The sequence below is a fragment of the Mus musculus genome, chromosome 10 (genome assembly GCF_000001635.26).
Source record: "Mus musculus strain C57BL/6J chromosome 10, GRCm38.p6 C57BL/6J".
NCBI lineage: Eukaryota > Metazoa > Chordata > Mammalia > Rodentia > Muridae > Mus > Mus musculus.
Window position 1 is genome coordinate 84,570,786 of NC_000076.6, and position 22,775 is coordinate 84,593,560.

Consider the following 22,775-nt stretch of genomic DNA (forward strand, 5'->3'; position numbering starts at 1 on the left):
AAGAAAAGACAGAAAAACCATTTGTACAACTGTGTTATAGCCTGTTGTATGAAACATGTCAAGGCATAAAATCTTTCTCCAGGAACCATTCAGAAGTGCCTTGTATGATTCTTAAACTTTAAGTTTCTCAGAGCAAAATTTAGGTCTTTTTTCTTTCTCTACTTCATTTGTAGACATAAGCACATAATACATATGTGGGTACAGTATGTGTATATGCGTACATGTGATAGAACATAGACAGTCTCTTACTGTAGGATGGTTAAGAGCAGTCTACTCTCCTTGCTTTTTTTTAGAAGGCATGGCCACCCAGGTACCTGGGCCAGGTACTCTACCAAGTCATGGAATGTGGTCATAAATATTTCAGGCACTTAGTTGGCATGGAGGCTGTGTGCTGTTTTCATGTTACTATGGGAACGCGATGGTCAAGAGGTAAAGCCCTATGCATGTGACACTTCCCACATGTGTTTACGTGTGTGCGTCTGCGGAGGAGCCATGCAGTAAGTTCTTCTGGTTTCTATTTTTGATGTGCGGTTCAGTGAGTCACCGCTGAGAATGTTTTTTTTTCAGTCATGAGCCCTCACTGTCCTCGTGTGATGACTCCCTTAGGGGGTGAGGAGCTCTGGGAAGAACCACTGTGAAAGGGGGCTGAAGGGTCAGGGCTCTTCAAAACTGGTAGAACTGCTGAAGTCGTGTAATTATTGAGCCACCTCTGGACAACCTGCAATTGTGTTTCAAATGCTTTATACCCTTCTATGGGTATACCAAGTCTATCATCAAAGAAAAAGGGCAAAGGCTGGTTGAAATGAAAGAAAACGCCATGCAGGAAGATAGACCTTCAAGTCAGCATCCTAAAAGAGTAAGGGTCGATGACCCCGCCCCCACCTGCCCCCTCCCACCCCCACTATGTATAAAGAATTTTTAACATGCCATACAGAGGGACGATTTGTTATTGACTTTCTCTACTTCATTTGTACACATAAGCACATAATACATATGTGGGTACAGTATGTGTATATGCGTACATATGATAGAACATAGACAGTCTCTTACTGTAGGATGGTTAAGAGCAGTCTACTCTCCTTGCTTTTTTAGAAGGCATGGCCACCCAGGTACCTGGGCCAGGTACTCTACCAAGTCCATCTTTTGTACCGTATGTCTCTAGTCAGGCAGTTTGGGAACTTGCAGTGGTAAGACTGGTGTTGTTGTACTGTGGGATGCACTGTGCTTTGAATGAACATGTGCCCACTGAAAACAACATGAACTATCTAGGCGGGTAGATCAATCTGGAGCGCTCCCCGACGGCCATGACCAAGGCACCGCCTCATTGATCAGGTTTCTTCCTGTCCTTTTGGCTGTGTTTCAAAAGTACTTGGGCAGGGTGTACCCAGGAGGAAACCCTCTCTGGCAGCAATGACAGCACCTTGCAATTGCCACTCTGTAACTTGTGTTTGGGAGTTGAATGCTATCTTGAAAGTCACATTTCTCCATGTTTCCCTTCCGTCTTCCAGGTTTTACATCTTATTTTCGAAGCTCTTGGGCGCTGTTGGATATTTGATTTAAAAAGCAAGCGAGGGCCTACGTGTTGACTCACAAAAGCATTTCGAAAACAACTCTCTGGTGGGCCAGAGGCGTGCAGGAGAGAAATATCCTCGTGAGGAAACAGAACCAAGCATCTCTCCCCACTCCTATTGGTTTTCCTTGGCCCCGCCCACTGAAGAGTTTGCTGGCCAAAGCACTCTTGGCTTTGCTTCTCATTCTTTTGAATCCCATAGGAGAGCAGCATTGTCCAGGTAAGCAGAAAGACGGTAGAGGAGATGGAGAAAGCTCTAAGGCTGTTGGTGTTTTTAGTATTTGTCTGGGTTAGGGTCGGGCTGTGTCTAAATGTGAGGGGAGATACATTTGATATGAAAAATGACTTTATGCACATTCGGTTCAGCGGAATCCAGAGAAAAATGGCTTTGATGAAAGCTGATTGAGCTACTCAGTTCATAGTTACGACATAGTTATAGCTAATCTTCAAAGACAAAAGGAAAATACCAATATTTTGAGAAATATACCAATAAGGTGAGGGTAATTATTTTTTAATATACTTTTTAAGAGCAGTTTTAGGTTCATAACAAATGTGAACAGAAGGCGTGTGGTTGTGGTTTGAGCACTCAGTGCCTTATTCTCTATTGTCTGTATTAGTCAGGTTGTCCCCTCCCCCTGCCTGCAATGGCTTGTCCCCTCAGTTACTGATTTGTTCCTAATCCCTTCTCTAGTGCCTTAAGATGGATAAGAAAAAAACAAATCTGATTCCATTTCTCTTTTCTTCATCTTTCAATGGAATCATATCTTATATGTCTATAAAAGGGAGTATATAAGGCCAAGAATATATTTTTGTATAGCCAAAATTTCTTAGAAATTGCTTAAATGAGCTATTATAATACCTGAGATGCACATAGTTGCTGTGGTTTTATTTTCCCTCCAATATTGAAATGGATACAGATTTTTTTTTTCAACCGACCACTGGGTAAAAGAATAAGACTTGCATAAGGGAGCAGGTTCAAGGTCTTCCTGAACCACAGAACATGTTCAAGATCAGTCTGGAAACCCTAGCAAGGTCTTGTACCAAAATAAAATAAATAAGTAAATAAGAGTCTGGGAATACAGATGAGTGGCAGAGCGCATGCGTAGCATTTGGGTGAGACCCTAAGCTCAAACCACGGTACTAGAAAGCAAAACAAAACCTAGACTCAGATTCTTTGTGGGGAGACCAGGGCCAGCTACATAATTCATGGGGTTCAGCTCAAAATGAGAATGCAGGAACCCCTCATTCAGAAAGTATTAGGAAATGTCAAAACAGCAGCAATGGGACATTAAACCAAGCAGTTTGTGGTGGTGGTAATGATGATAATCGTGGTATTTAGTCTTCAAAAATTGAGCCTTTGAAAATTCATAGTAGCAGTCTCGAGGAATGGAGAAAAATGAGAAGCTTTGAAGTCAGATCAACCCAGGAAGAAGAGCTTCCTATCCCCAGCAGAGAAAGACAGAGGGCTGAATCACTGGCAATGTTTCCTCATTCTTTGGGGCTTATACCGCTCCCCAGTCCCACCCCCACAAGCTGCGAGTGTGACACAGCTGTACTGGGGTTCCCTTTAATAAACCCAAGATGCAACTCCATCAGCAAATTGGTTGAGAGAGAGTTGTAGGTCTACCTATTACAATGCTGGTTTGGGGATTTTCTGATTTTTTTTTTTCCTCCGAGGATTCATTCTAATTTAGAACTCAGATTTCAGAGGTTTGGACTTAGGGTGTGTTTATGGCTTCCAGCTCCTAGCAGCATTAAAACCAAACCAAACCAAACCAAAAAAAAAAAAAACCCCAAACACACAAAGTGGCCACCACCACCACCAAAAAGGGTGTGGGGACTACAACTTTTCAGAGGTATAAAAAGGGAAGTATGTGCATTCATGCAAAAATTTTGACCTTGTCTTTTTGCTGGCCTTTTGTTTGTTTTGCCAATAATATCAGATAAAATGTGTAATTTCTAAAACAAGTTGTACTTTGAGGGGAAACAAAGCTATTACCACCAGTCTTCCCAATGGTTCAAAGCAGGTAATTTACAAATATTAAGTACAAAACTGGATGCCATGCCACCTGCTTGTAAACACAGCACTCCAGAGGCCTGAGGAAGAAAGATCAGAAGTTTGTGGCCAGCCCAGGATACGTGGTGAGGCCCTGTCTCAAATAAACAAATACAAGCCCAAGATTAGATGCAATAATAAGATTTCTTCAAATAAAACTTTAATTATTTTACTTACTAAAGTGGTTTCCTTTTCAGATATTTGCCTCCAAGAAAGTCATAAACACTACCTAAGAGGTGAGGACTTTATGTTTTGATCTGTGTGGCAAGGATGTGATACAAAGCTTTTTTTGAGAGGGGGGTGAGAGAACTGCCTTCTATTTAACAGCACAACTCAGGCAGAGAGCAGAAATTCTACAGTGGGCTTTTGAATAAGAAGTTATTTAAATGAAAGCAATAGAAGAAGACTTGTTTCCTGTATCTTCTGTCTTCCTAGCTTGGCTCTCTACCCTATTCCATTCCACTTGGAGAATCTCACTCAACAAGCTGCAAATGGACTCATCTGCTCTGAGGGAAATGGCTCCTTTGTGTTTTCGAGAGTTACATAGTTAAACTTTTCAAAAGAAGTGTCAAAATGGGTTAGTCACCCAGGGTGACTGGACAACTGTGCTGATTTATGCTCACCTGCTCCTAGTTAATGACACAGCACAACACTTAGCAGGTTAGTAGGAAGCTTTGCAAAGCACACACTGTTTTCATGTGTCATTGTTACATGGCCACCAGGAATTTAGAAATATTTTTGGTTAATCTTTTTGCTGTGGAGGTTTGTAGAGCAGTTGGGTGGCGGCGGTTGTTTGGCAAGCCTTGAGACTGGGGGCTTCTGACATCTGTTTATTCCAGCAAGTGATATTATAAATAACAGTGGGTTTATGGGAAAGAGCCTGGGTGACAGCAGCACTTTCTCTTTAATCTCTTGATCTGTAGCAGGTTGTATATTTTACTGCCTTTTTAAGATTTCTTTTACCATTGAGGTGAATGTCCCTCTTTGTGGGAGAGTGTACATGCGCTATGGCTGTGTGTGCTTGTGTGTGGAGGAGTCCAGAAGACAGCACTGCATCCTTTAGAACTAGAGTGTTCTACAGTGTTTGAGAGCCGTCCAGTGTGGATGATGAGATCTGAAATTGCCTGTGGTCCTCATGATAGAGCAGCAAGGATTCTTAGCAGCCGTGGCTCCACTTTAGGTTGTGTAATTTCTAGAGTGACAGATACAAATGGATACAAATCTCTAGGTAGGTTTTCTTGTTCAGAATAACTTGCCAACTAGGTTCAGTAGCTAACAGTGAGCTTCTAAGAGTGCTTTAGTTCCATTCTTATCCCACTGAACAAGAAGATCTCTTGGGTAGGCAAATGTTAGGGACTTGGTTATAACCTCAGACCAGTCCATGCTGTACAATTGTATTTCTATCTTGCTTTAAACTATTGTCTGCTTTTGGTTTTCTTCTTTCTAGAATGATAGTAGACAATTTGCCTCCACAATCCGATATGATTTTAGTCCTAAACAGGAATATTTCAGCTTATATAAAGTTCATTTATTTTTTTTGTATGACGCTACCCACAAGTAATACCAACTTGTACCTGGCAAAATAGTGGTTCTGTTTCTTTATGCCCAGAAGCAAGCTCACGAGAAGTTATGCTTAGTAAGCCTGACCACACAAGAGCCCCTCCCAGCACTTATTTACATTAAGCCTGGTTGAAAACTCTCCCCAAGATAAGCGCCGCCAAAGAACCCTTAGAAGAAGTAAGACACTTTATCTTTGTGCACAGGCGAAGCCTTCGGAGAGCTTAGGTAGGTGTGGCTCCCAGAAACCAATCGTCCAATTCAAGGGGCAAATCAGGACCCGTGTTTACAAGAACATGTTGACACGTGTGGATGACGCGGTTGGACGCTGATGTGCGTGGGACAGCCTGTTTGGAATGTTGTTGACTCGCTTGGCCCGGTGTGTGTGGCCATTGTGAAGGTGGGCATGTAGTGTTTTTATATTACTGCCGCGAGCGGACACCAGAAGTCTGTCCGTTCGGTTGGAGTTAGTCCATTTCATCCTACCTGGTAAACTGAAAGAAACAGGATTGGGGGCGTCACCCGCTGCACTTAGGCCCCGCCCTTACACAGCCAGGCCCCGCCTCCGAACGCTTTAGGCCCTACAGCAGCCCAGGCGCTCCCGGCCGTAGGCTGCCCCAATTCCGTGTTCACTCCTCTCCCCGCCCCTGGCGGTCCGGACCGTACCACCACTGAATATAGGGAGCACACATTTCTCGTGTGCAAATGGCTTTCTGTCTGAGCCTTCTTCAGCCTTCACGATAGAAACGTGAGAAAGCTATGGTTTTTGTAGACAGACTCTTCAAGAATTTAGGGATCTTCGCCAGAACCCTGCCCTGGATTCTGGCGCCGCGGTGCTATAGTCCCCCTCCAGTTCCTTCCCGAATGGTCGCGCCCAGGGAGTACCTCTGGGCCCTTTAAATACCGCGTGGGGCTGCGGGGGGGCTCCAGAGTTGACAGACTGCTGAGTCTCCCCTTGTCTGCGACGCTGGTTGAGGGGGGATACGCAGAGCCCCGCGACCCCCGCCACCTAGCTTTCCTCGAGTCTCTACGCGGGATCCGGGGGTGCGTACCCATCCCAGGGGAGGGGCCGTGGGATCTGAGGGGACCGCGTCTCCTTATGGCAGCGGGAGGGCTCCTTGTGCCCTCCGAGTTCGGGACATTTGACCTCGGAGTCAAGGCTTGAAGTGGGGCACGGTGGCAGTGGTGGCCCAGGCTCTGCCGGGGCCGCTTGGTCGTGATGACATCCCTTTGGGTGCGTGCCAGCGACTGTGCTCAACGGCGCGAGACGCTCTGGGCTCCCCGTGCGGTCAGGTCCCCAATCCCTCGTCCCTGGAGGAGTGGGACTGAGCCGCGGTGGGGCCCGGCTGGGCCTCGGCCCTATGTTTGGGTCTTGTTGCTGGGTTTCTCGAGAGCTGGGTTCTGTCCCGGCAGTCCCCTCCCCCAAACGTTTGTTTTGACAGGAAACGTGGTGCTGCTAGAGGGAGGGGCGAGCAGAGAACGTGGGCGAGCGGGCAGGACTCCTGGGACTTCCGTTGGACTTGACTGTCCAGGAGGCCAGCTCAGGTCACATCTGGGTCAGACCCTTGCCTTCTCAGACCCTTGCTTTGCCTTGCTTTGGGTGGCGCCACAAAACATAGCAACGAGATTCGGTGGCACGTGGATGACACAGTTATGTGTTTACGTTAGTACAAGAGGAAAAACTTCCATTAAATGAGCGATTTCGCAATGTTTACTTCTAAAATGCGTTTATTAGACTGGGACTGTAGTTCTGTGGTAGAGCACTTTACAGGACTGTAGGTTCTGTCCTCCCCCAACCACAAGAAGCCCAAATCATGTGTTTAAACACAAGAATCCAGTCAACAAAGAAGGGTTTGTTAAACTACCGTTACAAGCAGAGTAGAAACACTTGAGTGGTTCCAGTGAGAATGGAACCTCCCTCTTTCATCGTTGTCTTGGTACCTTAACGGTAAAGAAACCAGGCAACTTGTCTTTGTCCTTAGTGGGCTGCTCAGCACAAGGTGGTGTTCAGCTCTCAGCTCTTAGTTAACCTACCTCCCAACTGATAATTTCAACCAGTTCTTACACTGGTTCCTGGGCTAGGAGTCCCCATCCCACCTCCACCTCCACCCCGCCCCGTCTACTCTGCCTTTTTCCTACCCCCATGGATTTCATACATTGCTCCACTTGAAGTGACCCAGGGCTGAAGGGCGCCTTACCCCCCGGGTGTGCAGCACAGGTGTTAAACTAGGCATCAGGGATGGGGGGGGGGCGGGGGCAACGCTTTCCAGGATAAAAAGTGCTTAGAAATCCTTCCCAATGCTGTAATGACACGTGGAGCACGGGCATCTGCCTTTTAGACAGTGGCTGGCTTGTTGGCTTTTGTCTAGCTCTCCGAGGCGGGCAAAGACTCGATGAGGACCAGTACTGTTCTCTCCGTGCTGTGTTTTTTGCCTTACTCTAGCCTGGTGCTAAAGCACGGTTTGATCGAGGATGGAAATTGTCTGGCATCTGCAAATTTTTTCCGTCAGAGCTCAGTCTTGCCTTTAACCCCCTATCCTATAAGTGCCTTATGCCTGACTTTGGTAAAGTCTTGGAAGGAGAGTACCCACTAAACGCTTCTTGCCACCTCTTTAATCCCCCCCCCCCCAATCCTAGCCTTAACTTGGTGGATTTCATTCCCCAGGGCCCTTGTTGGATAACCTGAACAATCTACTGCCAAATGTTTTTGACTTGCTAGCTGTAAGCAGTTAGTCCTTTGGGTAATACCTGAGTTTTAAGGAGGGATTTCGAAAAACATAGGGAATGGCCCTCTGATAGAGGACTTTGGTCACTACCGTGGGGTGATCGAATGCTGTTTTGTTGAATGATCTCTTTCAGCGATGTCCTTCACGGTATAGTGCTTGAACAGCTGTCCCAGGGTAAGGTCATCTTGCTTCCACACGTGAAAGTGTCCGTGTGATGATAGACAGAGCAATTTGGCAGAGAGGGATGGAAAGAATGATTAGCAGGACACTGGTTTCCTCCAGCCGTCCCGACGGTAACATGCATGGGCTTCAGGGGTCCAGCCTGCTGCCTGGCTTTTGAGGGGAGCCCCTGCACTGCTGTAAACCTGTGGGGCCATCTCTCTGATCCCTGGCTTCTTATTGTAAACAAGAATAGCACCTACCTGACATAGTTGTATTGCAGATTTGAGGAAATAAATTATCTGAAGCACTTACAGAGTGTGTTACTGAGACCATCTCCAAAGCTGTTGGTTCTAATTGCTACTTTTTTGTATCATTGAGTATCAGAAGAATATAGTGGTACAAGGTACAGTGCTCTTTAAGCTACTAGGGCTTGAGGCCTTGCTAGCCTTGGAATTGTGTTGAGATAGGCACTGGACACTGGAGAAGGGAATGCTTTCTTCCTATATGCATTTTAAACGTTACTAGAAAGAGAGATACAGACAGTTAAACTACTACAGTAAGTACCTGCTTAATGAGCAGTGTGATACAGGCAGAACAGCCCAAAAACTCTATTTTATGAGTAGATGTGGGGCCAAATTTGTTCACATAAGGATATTCACTGGGTTCCTGTATGTACTGGGCAGTGAACTGAACTCTGGGTGGCTAATTTACATGAGGGCAATGAGGGGGCTTCAGGCAAGAGTACCTTGAAATTGTGACATTACATTCCAAATGTAAAAGACAAGGTGGCTGACAATCCCCCAAAAGTCTGCTGTGTGCAGAGCCCGAAAGGTTTTTGTTAAGATAAGAGAAAAAGACGAACTTGTGGCTCCATGCTCTTCCATAACTGGCATTGATTGGTTCTTGAGTCTCATGACCTAAACCTTTCACTGGGCCTCATCTCTCAAACCTGTCAAACTGGAGGTGAAGTTTCTGGGTCCTCTGGAAGAACAGCAAGTGTTTCTAATTGATAAGCCATCTCTCTAGCCCTACAACATTACATCTAAGATAGGATTTGAGCTTCCAAGGTCTTGGTATAAAACTGCACACTGTGGCCCAGGTAATGCTTTCACAGACTGGATGCTTAGACTGACAGCTCTCTTCTGGAGAAATTTAATCCCGTGAGCTCTAACCCTGACTCCATAGTTCCACTGGGCATTGGCTCTTCGTAGTGGCTGTATGCCTTCTACGATTTTCTGTCTGAAGTCCCAAGCCAAGTCAGTGCATCCTTTGAAGTCACGGTAAAGGTCACCATGGTCTCACAGATCTTGCATTCTGTGGGATTCTGCAGAATTAACATCATCTGGACATGACCAACACTTAGAATTTGTATTTGTTGTTTGAAAAGACTCTTCCTGGGAAGACACAACACCCCAGAATAGGAAGCCCCTGACAGACCAAACTGTGGACACCATCAAAGTCCAGCTTGGTAAACCTCGAATGGTTTTGATGGTACTTAAAAGCATATGGGTGAGGGGTTACATACAGGAACAGAGATGACTCAAAGACAGCTACATCACCAAACCCCACCCTGGCATGGGTGACAGCTCACAAAGCTGGAGCACGCTGCACAACCTGCAAGCAGCTTTGAACCCAGACTGTCCCATTCCAGAAGAGCAGACCTCTAACCTAGAGGTGCATTTGGTTCAAGTTCTGGTTTTGAAAAAAAAAAATTCTATAGGAATTCTATAGGAAGCTATAGGGATGCACATGTATTTTATGTCCACAATAACAGGTGAGGACAGGGACCTTATCAACTACAGTCAAAAGCTGGTGAATCTTTATAATCCTCAGCCAGTACAGGGTCATTTATAGAAAGAGTTTTGTGTAGAAAGGAAATAAGGATGTAAATCAAATATAAACTAAAGAATCACAAGCAAATTAAAAGCTCATCGCCATGGTCTCTGTGGCGGGACAGTTGACTGGCTCTTTTAGATTCCTGTATCCATTCCTTGTCTCCAAAATGTTAGCAGTAAACTTCCACTATTCATGAGTAGTTATTCAACAATACATCTTTACCTGCTGACCTCCAGTTATTGCCCTGAGAAGGAATGGCATAATACCATATGTTACAAAAGAATGGAACGATACATAAGCATCATTCAGTTTCTTTAAATAATGACCAACTGTAGTAATATTGGAAGCTCTGCTTGGAGGTAATCTCCTGTTTTTACCTTTGACCAGTGTGTCCTCAGGTTGGATGAAATGTGGTGTTCCTATAGAATTGCTTGATTTACCTATGTTGCTTTGGTGATCAGCTAGGGCAGATCTACGTTTGTCAGTATGGAAGGCATTGCGCTTCATTAAAACAACTGTATTATCAGCAGTCTAAGAGTCTAATAGCTGAAGCAATCCAGTCTTCAATGCCTTTTGCGCCAAGTTGATTTGTCCCCAGATGACTCATGCGGAAATTCAGGACTAAGGAAGGTTGGTGAAGGCGCCTGCAGAAGACCATTTACACTGGGACAGGCCGTTGGCTTTGGGGTTTCATATTTCAGACACGTGTATGAGTTCTGTCCTAGGGTCACTGCCAGCCTTCCTTGTTTTTCCGTAGGGAAACATGATTTTGTTATCTTGAGATAACAATTGTTTTCGTGGTTTAGTGTCCAAGGTGATTTGACAAAGGAAAGCACATAATCACCCATGTGCTGTTGTCTCTTGTCACTGTCCCAAGCAACCCTTTCCTTCAGTAAATGAAATCTCACTGTCAGGCATTCTTGGTATGCCCGTAGGAGAAATGGACAATTTCTTAACGAAGTCATGAGTGCCTTGGTTCAGAGACAAGCCTCTGCTTGGATGCAGCGAGTCCTGGTTGTAACAGGGATGCCTTTGCCAGATGAAGAGCATCTAAGCAGTGTGGCACTTTTCAGTTATCTGTTGCAGCCTCATGCCTCAGATGCCCCCCCTCCCACCCACCCAGGGACGTGTTGACACAAACTTAATCCCACACAGTTCAACACGCTCACTGTATGTGTGCTTTCTCTGAATACCTTGTGAGGTCTCATGGAACCCTTGTCTGCCTTGGAGGAGTATCTTAGCAATTTCTGACAGAAAGAATGGGTAATTAACCCACTTCCCTGCCACCCACCTTCTATGGAAAGCAGCTGCGTATGAAGTCACATAGCTGGTGACATACTGGGCCTCAGACTCTGTGTGCTAGCTCTTGACCTAGCACTTATTTTTTAAGCCTTTTGCACTTGGCTTCCTTTCTGTGTAATTAAGAGACCTACCAAATGTGCTATCCAGCTGGAATATAAAATGAAATGCACAGTTACAACTATTAACCTGCTTCATAAATTCCCATAGATGAGCACATTTATTCACGTTTACTTGGAAAATGCCTGTTGGTGTGAGGCCCGCTGCAGTAGAGAAAGAGCAGGAACCAGCTCAGGAGTGACAAGGCCTGGGGATTTGGAATTTAAATCAGATAAGCTGGGCATAGATGGTAGTGTCTCGTCGCTAGGGCTTGCACTTGGCAGCAGCGGGGTGTAAATATGTAGGGCTGTCAGTTTACAGATGTTGTAGTTGAAGCTGTACCAAATGGGATTCAATGACTGTGATTCAGCTGACACTGAGTACTTGTTGTGAACTTGGTACTGATGCTAGACAAGGCAGTGTCGGCCTTATTCAGGAGATTCAGAAATAGTCACTGGAAGAAGACAGCTGCCGATGCCTTCTTGTGGGCGTGAGCATACATGTCCATATTGGAGGCCAGCTTTATCAGGCCCTAGGTTTTTGTTTTGGTTTTTGAGCTTTATTGTAGAAAACGGGGGGGGGGGGCGCTCGGTAGAGAAATAGAGGTCAGCCATGGCCACATGGAGAGAGAGGAGAAGGGAGGGGAAGTAAGAGAACAAGAGCTTGAGAGAGATGAGACAAGAGAGATCCTAGTTCCTTGAGACAGGGTATCCCACTATACCAGGAGCTAGGTTGGAGGCCAAGAGCCCCAGGAATCTTTCGGTCCCTCCCCACAGTCATGGGATTGCAGGTACACGCAACTGTGCCGAGGTTTTTAATGTTGACTCTGGGGGCTTGAATTCAGGTCCTTGTGCTGGGCACAGCAAACGCTTTCCTCGTTGAACCATCTCCTTACTCTGGTTCAAGTCTTTGTGGAGATGGAAGAGATGTGCTACAGGCCTACTGAGGGGAGTGAGCTGAGGGTGGAAGATGAAGCATTCTCAGGCGATGCTAGCAATGGGAAGATGGCTGGCTTTGGGATTATAAAATAGGGTGAGAGCTTCCAAGTAGTGGGTCCCCCTGTTTCTTACCCTTCTATCTGTAGAAGCGGTTAACAATTCTCTACTTATTCAGGTTTTGGCCTGCACAAAGGTGCATCTCTGTGAGTGTCAGGACTGAAGAAAGTTTTGGTTGAGACCGTGTGGAAATGTCCTTGGATGGTCCCTACCTCCAACTTTACTCTTGTTTCTATTAGCACCCAAAAGATGCCACTTGCCCTATGCCTTACGTCTGGATCTCCCTGTGTTCCCTTTAGTTCTGGCCCCTCCCCCTTTTGTTTCTCATGCTTGTTAGCAATACCTTGTTTCTGCCTTTTATGCTTGCTAGCACCTGGCACACAGGTTTAAGTGACCAGATTTGAGAACAGGATCACATCTATTTTGTGCAGCTACTTTTCCCAGTGCCTGGAGATTCATTAAAGAAACTGTGGAGACATTCCCAGTCATATTATGCACCGTTAAAGGTTTCTCTTTGTCCTGGCATTTGTGAAAGTACCCCATCCCTCACTGCAGGGAGTTCTCTTTCCTCGGTCTCCATCCAGGGTTGGAGGTGTCTTCTCCTTTGAGCAAATTTGCCTTTTGCCGTCAGCTGATAGCTATGTTCATAGCAAGGACAATTTCCTCCCAGCCCTGGCTGGTGTTCTCTGACCCGAACATGGCTCCTTCCCTGGGATGCTGTGTAATATTCCAGAGAAAGCACTTGACTTTAGAGAACAGGGACCGGTGTGCCATTAGAACCCCATGGTCCTAGGTACTCAACAAATTGTGCTAGGTGCTTCGTAAGTACAAATCAAACAACAGGTCTTAGTCTTCGTGCTTCGACAGTTCATATGAAGATGGGAGGTGGAACTTGGTGGCCCACAAAGTCTCAACAGCCTTTGCTTCCCCTGACAGGCTCACAGACCCACCAAGAATTTGAGTTTGAACATCCTTAATTTTTTTTTAAGTTTCATTCTTTAGATGTGTCCTGTGTACAGATCTGTGCATGCCACAAGTACTTGGGGGAGGTCAGAGGACAGTTTGTGGAAATTGGTAATCTCCTTCTATCATGGAGGTAGCAGGGTGGAATTCAGGTCATTGACTTGGCAGCAAGTGTCCTTACCCACCGAGCCATCTCACGAGCTAAACTTACTTTATTTCAAACAAAGCACTATGAACAGTAACCACATTTGATGCTGTGATGAGATTAATCCTCTTCAGTCTCCACGAAACTGTGGAAGTTCAGTCTTTGAGCCCAGTTTCCCCCCATGGAGTCAAGTGGTTAAGTGACTTCTCCAGAGCAGAATAGAGTCTGATTGAGGAGCCCGCTAGAGCCTTGTCATAGCAGCCCAGGAGAGCCTGTGCACCGTGTGCATTTCAGAAGGGTCTGCCACCACCTAGAGCTGGTCTACATTTCCCCTGGGTATGGCTTCAACACCCCTTTTGTGGAAGGCAGCCTGGGTGATTTGCAACAGTCTTACCCAGGGTTCTAGAGGAAGGGTGAGGTAATCTGTTCGGGACATTTTCCCCCTAGATTGTCACAGCTGTGGGCATTATTACTCATGCTGGAAAAAGCATGTTGGAGTCAGTGGAAGTATCCCAGAGTGTTGATTCAGGATCTCTCTCTCTCTCTCTCTGCAGGTTCTCTCTCTGTGTGTGTGTGTCTATCTCTCTGTCTCCGTCTCTCTGTCTCTCTGTCTCTCTGTCTCTCTTTCTCTCTCTCTCTCTCTCTCTCTCTCTCTCTCTCTGTCTCTCTCCCCCCACCCCCATTCCATCCCCAAGGTGATAAAGGATGCCTTTCAACGGTGAGAAGCAATGTGTGAGCGAGGACCAGCAGAGTGACTCAGAGTCTTCTCGGTTCGCCGAAGGCGTGGCTTCACTCAGTGACTATGAGTGTTCCAGGCAGAGCTTCACCAGCGATTCCTCCAGCAAATCCAGCTCTCCTGCCTGTAAGCAGTGGGGCAGGCAAGGTGGGGTTGGCTGGGTGCTGGCACTGTGTGCCAGGGCTTTGAAAACTCAGAAGTACTGAGCAAACCACACACTTCCCCATCCCTTCTAGATGCACCAGAGTAGCTTGTCAGAGGCGCTGTGGTGGTCTGGGTGTGTTCTTAGGTGTAAGTTTGTAACCTGCTCATTTTATTTTGAGCCTTGTCTCACCATGTTTAGTTTGAGCATGCATCTAAAACTCCCTCCCCTAGCCCTGTCTGTCTTGTTTCCTAAATGGTAGAAACAGTCCCTCTTGAGATTACCTTGTGCAAGTTAGGATGAAATCAAATTGATCTTTTCCTGTTTCACATGGAAGGAAATTTGCCTTGCCGGAAGGGTGGGCAGGAAGTGTAATAATCTAAAGAGGGCTTGTCTGCTGATTTCAAACAGTGTTGTGCAAATCCCCCCAGATGAGCCCACTAGGAGAATTTCTCCACTGTGGGTTGTAAGAAAGCTAGCAGAGTGGCCGGCACTAGAAGAGACAGCCCTTTCTTTTCTTATTAATTAATTTATTCATTTATTTATTTATTGTCTGTGGACACAGGAGATGTATCAAGCAGGTAGTTTTTGTTTGGCTGATTTTTGTTTTGGGTTTTTTTTTTCCCCACTTCCTCTCCACAAGATTTCACTCTGTAGCCCAGGCTGGCTTTGAACCTGTGGCAGGTTTCCTCCTCAGGCCACTGAGGGCTGCAGTTGTAGGTGTGAACCACTATACCTGGTTGTGCCTTTTGTTTCTTTGTTTTTTACGTTTTGAATCAGTATTTTGTCTTAAAAGGACACAACATCTTAAACTAGCAAAGCTAAGGTGGGGCAAGGCGACTGATGTTCAGTCAGGTCGGTGCTGTTTATTTAGTGGTTATGTTTCCATCCTTAAAATTTGGAAACACCTATAGCATAGAGAAAAGAAGGGTTAGCCTGCACTATTGCCCAAACTTGCAGCTCCTGGCTCTTTGCCAAACCCGCATCCTTCACATTGGACACTTGCCCTTAGCATTGTAACCAAAACACTCACGCTAGACTGTTTCCTAAATGCTGTCAGTGTGACCACCTACTGCATCACGATTACTGATTTGTCATTGTCAGTCTCCGTCTTATTTTGCTCATTTATAGTTGGGGTCGTGGCACTGAGGCATTTGAAGAGGGATTTGCCATCCCCAGCATCATCTTCCTTTCTCGTCTTCCTCCCCCTCGACACTTCCTCCTCTAAAACAAGCAAGGCATTGCCTGCCTGTGCCTTTATTTGAGGTCATGATTTCTAAGTAACTGAAGCTGAGATTTTTTCTAACCATGGTTTTGTCAACTTGATTAATTAAAACAATCTCTTAAAATGATATCTAGAAATCCAGCCTCTCACATACATTTTGTTATGCTTTAATTATGCGCCGAGCTCCTTGTATATTCTTTATGTAAATTACCCAGCGGCAGTGGCACACACCTTTACTGTCAGCACTTGGGTGGCAGAAGCAGGTGGATCTCTGAGTTTAAGGCCAGTGAGTTCCAGGCCACCCAGGGGTATGCAGAGAAATGCTGTCTTGGAAAATTAATAATAATAATAATAATAATAATAATAATAATAATAGTGTTAATGACCTCAGATCGAGCCTGTAAGGGGCTAGTATATGTATCTTTGAAGTCAAATGAAATAACCAATGGCAGAAGTTGGAATGGAATTTTCAGCTTTATACTAAACTGCCTATACAGTTAGGAAGAATTCAGCCTTATGTCTACTGTTTAGTACTGTTTAATGTAGAAAAACAAATATCAATAAGCATTGAGAAGTTATAACAGCCTATATTAAGAGTTTGTCTTAGGAACATTTGAAAATTCATTATCAGATGTGGTGACTGAAGCTGCAGAAAGAGTGTTTATGTATTGGAAATCATTACCAAGCCCGGTCTTTTTGAGTGTACGTCCTCTGACTGTACAACCTTGAGATTTACCTGAGTATGAGCCTGACTTGACACTGGGAGACTTTGGATGACCTCATTAGCTGACGTCATTTTTCTTGCAGCAACAAGCCCTCCCCGGGGCTTAATGTTTGATGATGTGATGGCTGCAGCAAAGAACTTATCAGACATGACTCTCGCTCATGAAATAGCTGTGAATGAGAACTTCCAGCTGAAGCAAAATGCTCTCCCCGAGAACAGGTAACCTGTTGTGGTGTGTGTGTACTTCTGTGTCTGTCTGCCCGTGTGTGTGTGTGTGTGTGTGTGTGTGTGTGTGTATGTGTGTGTGTGTGTGTGTGTATCATGTTTCCTGGAAATTCTTGTACAATATCCATAGGGCATACATGGTATTTAGCTCTCTTACAAGGTCTACTTGTTGATTTATAAGTTCTCTAGGAACATTTATTCAGAGTCTTTAGAACTCAGTTTATATGTCACTGCCTGAGGAAAAAAAATGGTCTTGGTGTCCCTGAACTTCCTAGACTTTGTGGTCTCCACCAATCCCTTATTATTCAAAATATTATACTTTTCTTTTTAGTTATATATATGTGGGTATTTTGCATGTGTGCATGTACGTGTGTGTCTGTTATGTCCCATGTGTGTGCCTATTGCTCAAAGAGAAAATGTATGTAGGCTCTCCTGGAACTAGAGTTTTAGACAGTTGAGAGCCTCCATGTGGGTGCTGGGAACCAAATCTAGGTCCTCTGAAAGAGCAACCAGTGTTCTTCACCATGGAGCCATCTCTCCATCTTAGAGCTTATACTTTTGAAAGTATAGTTGACACATTTTTATTAGATTTGTCTTTAGGGAAAACCTGGTGAAATTGGGTTCTGGCGTATAGCAGGAGCACTTATACATGATTTGATTGCCTGCCCTGCCTTGCCGCCGTTCTCACATGCTTCTCCAGAAAAATAAAGAAGGTAAAACATAGACTTGAGCTTCTACACAAACATAATCGCAAGCACTGGGGTTCTTTAGGGAGCTATGGCCCATTCCAGTCAGGTAAGTGTGCCCTGTGAGGTCAGGAGCCCAGAGGTGGTTGTCATTGTCTGGGAGAATGGTAGAACCTGGAAAGGGCCTTTCCCTCACAGAAATCTCCTTAGCCACTAGCATAAGTTGGAATATTTAAAGGGCTAGGTTGAATGTGATGTGTGGTCACAAGGACGCATCTAGCTTACACACCTCAGAACGCTAATGTTTATCTCTCATACACAGTGCTGCAGCGCACTAGGAGATGCACTCGGCTGCTAATTGTTACCTCAGTAGGCATCCACTGATTACTTACTAAAGGCAGGCATGGAGTGGTTATGAGAATGCCTGAGAGAGAAATGTGGTGCTTGCTAGCGAAAGAGGCTCCTTGGGGGTAATAGTGCAGGAAAATGCATGGTTTTTAAAGTTTGTTGTCATCTCAGTAAGTTCTCTTGGGACCAGGGGAATGTCTCGGGTTCCTACTGCCATGCTAGACAGACCGAGTTAACATGTGTTTGAGCCTCACACCCCATATGCTGGAAGGAAAGAAGGAAGGAAGGGAGGGAGGGAGGGAGGGAGGGAGGGAGGGAGGGAGGGAGGGAGGGAGGGAGGGAGGGAGGGGGAGAGAATCAACTCCTGGAAACTGTTCTCTGACTTCACACGATGGATGCTATGGTCCCCCTCCTCTGCCCAGTGCTTGCTTCCCCTCCCCCATGTGTGTGTATAATTAAACAGTTCTATGGGAATAAATTGACTTAAAACATTGAGCAAGGTGATGCTTTGTGAGCTCTTCCTGGGAAGTCTCCTGTTTCAGCAGTTTAGGTCTGGCTGACTTTAAATGGGACTCCTGAGTAGAAGATGGCAGCCATTCAAAACACATGTCCTTGAACCAACCTGTTCTGTCCCTTGCCATAGAACTTCAGCTGTTGAAGAAAGAGCAATGCTGTTACCTTATCCCTAAAATATAGAGCTGTATTGAAGGCAATCTAATAAATGATAGATCTTCTTAGGACAGAAGTTTTTGAAGTTATTGAAAGATATTCTGGGAGCTGGTGAGATGGCTCAGTGGTTAAGAGTACCGACTGCTCTTCAGAAGGTCCTGAGTTCAAATCCTAGCAACCACATGGTGGCTCACAACCATCCATAATGTAATCTGATGCCCTCTTCTGGAGTGTCTGAAGACAGCTACAGTATACTTACATATAATAAATAAATAAATAAATAAATAAATAAATAAATCTTTTTTTTTTAAAGAAAGATATGCTAAGGAAACATTTTAGAGGTTAGGGGGAAATCAATATAAATCTATAAATTAAAAAATGTATTTTATATGGTGCAGATTGGATATTTTTAAATATTTATATTAGTGTGTGTGTAGGTCTATGCGTGTGTGTGTGTGTGTGTGTATGAACATTTGTGTGCATTGAGGCCACCAGGGGGAATCTGATTCCTTGGAGCTGAGTTACAGGCATGTGTGGAACCCCTCTCTTGTTAAGAAGGTTCTGATATCTAGCTTCCGGTCCTCATGATTGCACAAGTGCTTACAACCACTAAACCCAGTGTTCTCTACTGTGTGAAACCAATACCATGCTTTGAACAGGGAAAACATGCTAAAAGATTAATCATGGGTCTAAGGATAAGATATGTTGTGGGTTTTTTTTTGTTTTGTTTTGTTTTTGTTTTTTGGGGGGAGGGGTTGTTTTTTCGAGACAGGGTTTCTCTGTATAGCGCTGGCTGTCCTGGAACTCACTCTGTAAACCAGGCTGGCCTCAAACTCAGAAATTCTGGGTTTTTTAAAAATGCATTTTCTAAGAAGTCTATTGTGAACATGTGTCTTGTAATGCTTATTTTAAAATAGTCCATTTCGTTGCTGCAGCCTTGCTGGTCAAGTGAAGCGTGTTGTCCACCAGGCCTTCTGGGATGTCTTGGAAGCAGATCTCAGTGCTGAGCCTCCTCAGTATGAATATGCCATCAAACTGTTTGAAGAAATCAGAGAGGCAAGTCGGTGTTTATACCATCAACACCTTAACTCGCTGGGGTAACGTAATGGGTACCAGAAATGGATAGCTTATAAAAGGTACAAGTTCCTCACAATCTTAGAGACTGAGATGTCTGAGACTAAGACATCAGCAGATTTGCTGCCTCATGAAGGCCTATTTCACAGGAGAATCCTTACATGACAATGACTCTACTCTGATTACATAGTTACCTCAGAATTGGGTTTTGGCATGTGAGTGTGAGTGTGTGTGAGTGTGAGTGTGAGTGTGTGCCCACAGTACACTGTAGCAGTTGTGTTTCCTCTCCCAGAGACTGTGTGCTACCTTGGTATCATCCCTCATTTTAAAAGACTGAGTAGTCAGATCCCAGTAGACTCCTTGGTGACTCTCTCTCGTTAGGTAGAATCTAGGAAATCAAGGCAGCAGACAGAACTCAGGGCAGTGCTTTAGTACACACTGAGACCTAAGAGTTAGACCTGGGCTAGTAATGAGCTCACCCTCTGAAAATGTCCGTGTCTTGAGTGTTTACAGGATAGTTGTGAGAACTAAACAAGAAGGTGGCAGTTCTTTTCAGTGGCTGTTTACGAGACGCTTGCTCTTTAGCATGCACTGCAGGACTATTATTATGTACATAGTGCTCTAACTTACCCAGATCAGAAGGGTCAGGCTCAGAGCTTTTTGTGTTCCCAGCCATTACTGTGTATGTGAGCTCAGAGTCCACCATACTAAGAGTACTCAGTTAAGCACTGGCTTGTGTAGTATTTGTACACAAACTATTCTTCATGGACTTCACGTGGGGGTTCGGAGAGTCATCTGCTCTTGAGTGGTTTTGGAGCCATGATGTGCAGCCTCACTGAAGGCTTTTTGGAGGTGTCCAGTTTTCCTCCTGAAACGTCAGTCATTCTGAAGAGCCGTGGCTTTTGTTTCAGCCGATTGAACTTTCTTCTCCGGGTTGAGGCACTGCACGTGTCTGATGTCCTTGCAGGCAGAGGCATAGCTTGTGGCATTGGGGACGGTGCAGTGTGAGCGGGGAGCGTCCTCCTCTGGGACAGGGCCGCCGCTGACTCTTCTTTCCCTGTGCAGATTCTTCTCTCTTTCCTCACGCCTGGCGGGAACAGACTTCACAGCCAGATCTGTGAGGTTCTGGACATCGACCTCATTAGACAGCAGGCCGAGCACAGTGCTGTCGACATCCAAGGTCTGGCCAACTATGTCATCACCACCATGGGGAAGATATGTGCTCCTGTGAGAGATGAAGACATCCGAGAGCTGAAAGCTACCACCAACATCGTGGAGATGCTGAGGTTAGCCCTTTTGCTGTGTGCGTTTTCTTAGTGGCTTCAGATTCTTTCAAGAGACTGGGAGTAATGGGAAATAGATAACTGGCCTTGCAAAGGAGCTTGTGATGCCAAGGGAAAAACAGAAACGGGAGCCGGTCAGTCCTTGACACTGTGTGTTGAGTTTTCTAGTGAGGTAGTTATTCTGCATGCAGTGGGCCTTGAGGATATAGTAATAAAATCAGAATTCCTGGCCCCAGGGGGTTAGGATGAAGGGAAGAGACAGACCTTGACCAATGACCTATGCTGATTAGACAGTTGTTTCTGGTGCTGTGGAAGGAATCATAGAGGGTGGAGCTTCCAGGAAAGGTATCCTAATATAGTCAGGGTTAGAGGAGGTCATGGCATTGTTAAGAGCCATTAGCTGCTATTGAATTCTCATGATTTCACCAATAAGAATCTGCTGGTGCTGGTGTCTCTCTCTAGGATTATTGGTCAGGCACTGTCCACTTGCCTTTGGGGAACCCAGAGCTCCTCTGTCCTTGGCTGCCCTCACCCTGCTTGTGATATTTTCTCATCCAGCTGCAAGTGGAAAGACTGGGACATCAGTGTGTAAACTCAGCCTCAAGAGGGCATATGCCCTTGACTTTGACTAGCCACACGGCCCCACCCAGATTGAAGGCCCACCCATAGCCTCATATCTGCCAGGGTATTGGTAGTCAGCTATCCAGGTCTGCTACAGTGTCTCCAGGTTTTTGAGGCTCACATTAATGTGTGAGAAGCTTGTCTAACTCTGTAGACAGTAACTTCCTTATGATTCCAGAGGACATACTGTGAACTGCTTATTGCCATCGATAGGATTTTTTTTTGTTTTATGAATACAAGTCATATTGAGGACTGAGTTTTGTGTAACAGTTTTAGAAAGCAGAGGAATGGAAACTGGTCTGTATATAGAAGGTAATTTTATTTGTAGCCCATAGCAAGTTGACAGTTTCTCAAGGTGACACTTCACCTGTCTATAAAATGGGCTTTTTATATCTTTAGTATTGTGCTGAGTTCTGGAAGATTGTAGAAGCTCTGCTTCCAGTTACCTATATGATGTCAGATCTTCAGTGTTTATCTTGGTCGTGGTCACCTACTGGATGCCACATGTTTTTGATCCCTGAGTTTAAAGTTGCTTGCATAAGCATGGGTGGAGTCTCACCAGAAGCTACAATCACTGAAGAAAATGCCAGCTCCTCTCCTGGCACCCATTAACTGCTAGTAGTTCCTGAGCAGGGATGGGGCTTCATGATGTCTTCTCTACCCATTCTGGAATGTTGAAGGACCCAGTCTTGTACCCTTCACTTGCTGTGTCTGAGAGTAGCACTAATCTATTAACATAAACATACATATTTAAAAGGAAGTTTGACAGTATGTGTATTTAAGCAACAGTAACTATCCCCTATGGCCTATGACCTTCCGAATAATAGGATCTTTGACTTAGCATATAGTACCAAGTGTGTATTCCCTCCTGTGAAGAGGCCTTAAATCCAATCCGAAGGTAGTTGGTTCACAATAATAGTCCTGCCACTGTTGCCCAGCAGGTCTGTACTGTAGCACACAGGGTTCACAGCTGGATTAAATCGCTGATGACTGTTTCCACCAGCAGCCTGGCTAGCATCTTCTAACACAGTAACACTGACAGCCAGGGCAGCAGCCAGCTTAGGTCCAGCTTGATTCCTCTGTCTGACAAAGTACATAGAGTCTTACTGTCTAATTCTAGTGAACACCCAAGAGCAGTGTTGTATGGGGGAAATTTTGAGCCTCTCTGGGCACCAACTCAGAGGGAGATGACTTACTCCTGACAGTCGGATTTTAGCTTTAAAGACCCACAACTTCTAGGAGCAGCATTACCCGCTCGTGTAGGATTTCTGCATTACAAGCTTTTTAAAAATAGGGGCTTTTTAGTTAGTGTATAAAGCAGTGAGTTTTTATATGGATCTTTAATACGTCTTTTGTCTCTGGTACACAATACATCTTTTGTCTCTGTTTTACACACACACACACACACACACACACACACACTCCCTGGCTCCTTCCCTTTTAAACCTTTCACACTTCATATATTTAATACATCTTTTCTCTCTGTTACACAATGCATCTTTTGTCTCTGTTACACACACACACACACACACACACACACACACACACACACACACTCCTGGCTCCTTCCCTTTTAAACCTTTCACACATCATAGTTCTTCCTCCTCAACTGTCATGGTCTGTATGTTTTGCTT

General features: G+C 45.1%; 1 protein-coding gene and 1 long non-coding RNA gene across 2 annotated transcripts in view; both read left to right on the forward strand.

Annotated features, from left to right (window-relative positions):
- The first annotated feature begins 1,725 nt into the window (after window positions 1–1,725).
- Window positions 1,726–4,283, forward strand: Gm34515. The gene is made up of 3 exons (XR_380644.2): window positions 1,726–1,790; window positions 3,824–3,862; window positions 4,062–4,283. It is a non-coding gene; the product is annotated as a predicted gene, 34515 (long non-coding RNA).
- A 1,878-nt stretch (window positions 4,284–6,161) lies between these two features.
- The window catches only part of Tcp11l2 (t-complex 11 (mouse) like 2), a 37,409-nt gene continuing 20,795 nt past the window's right edge, over window positions 6,162–22,775 (forward strand). The window contains exons 1-5 of the mRNA NM_146008.2: window positions 6,162–6,227; window positions 13,963–14,270; window positions 16,319–16,454; window positions 19,099–19,219; window positions 20,303–20,523. Coding sequence (NP_666120.1) covers window positions 14,114–14,270; window positions 16,319–16,454; window positions 19,099–19,219; window positions 20,303–20,523 — 635 coding nt within the window. The 5' untranslated portion in view covers window positions 6,162–6,227; window positions 13,963–14,113. The remainder of the gene's footprint in view (window positions 6,228–13,962; window positions 14,271–16,318; window positions 16,455–19,098; window positions 19,220–20,302; window positions 20,524–22,775) is intronic.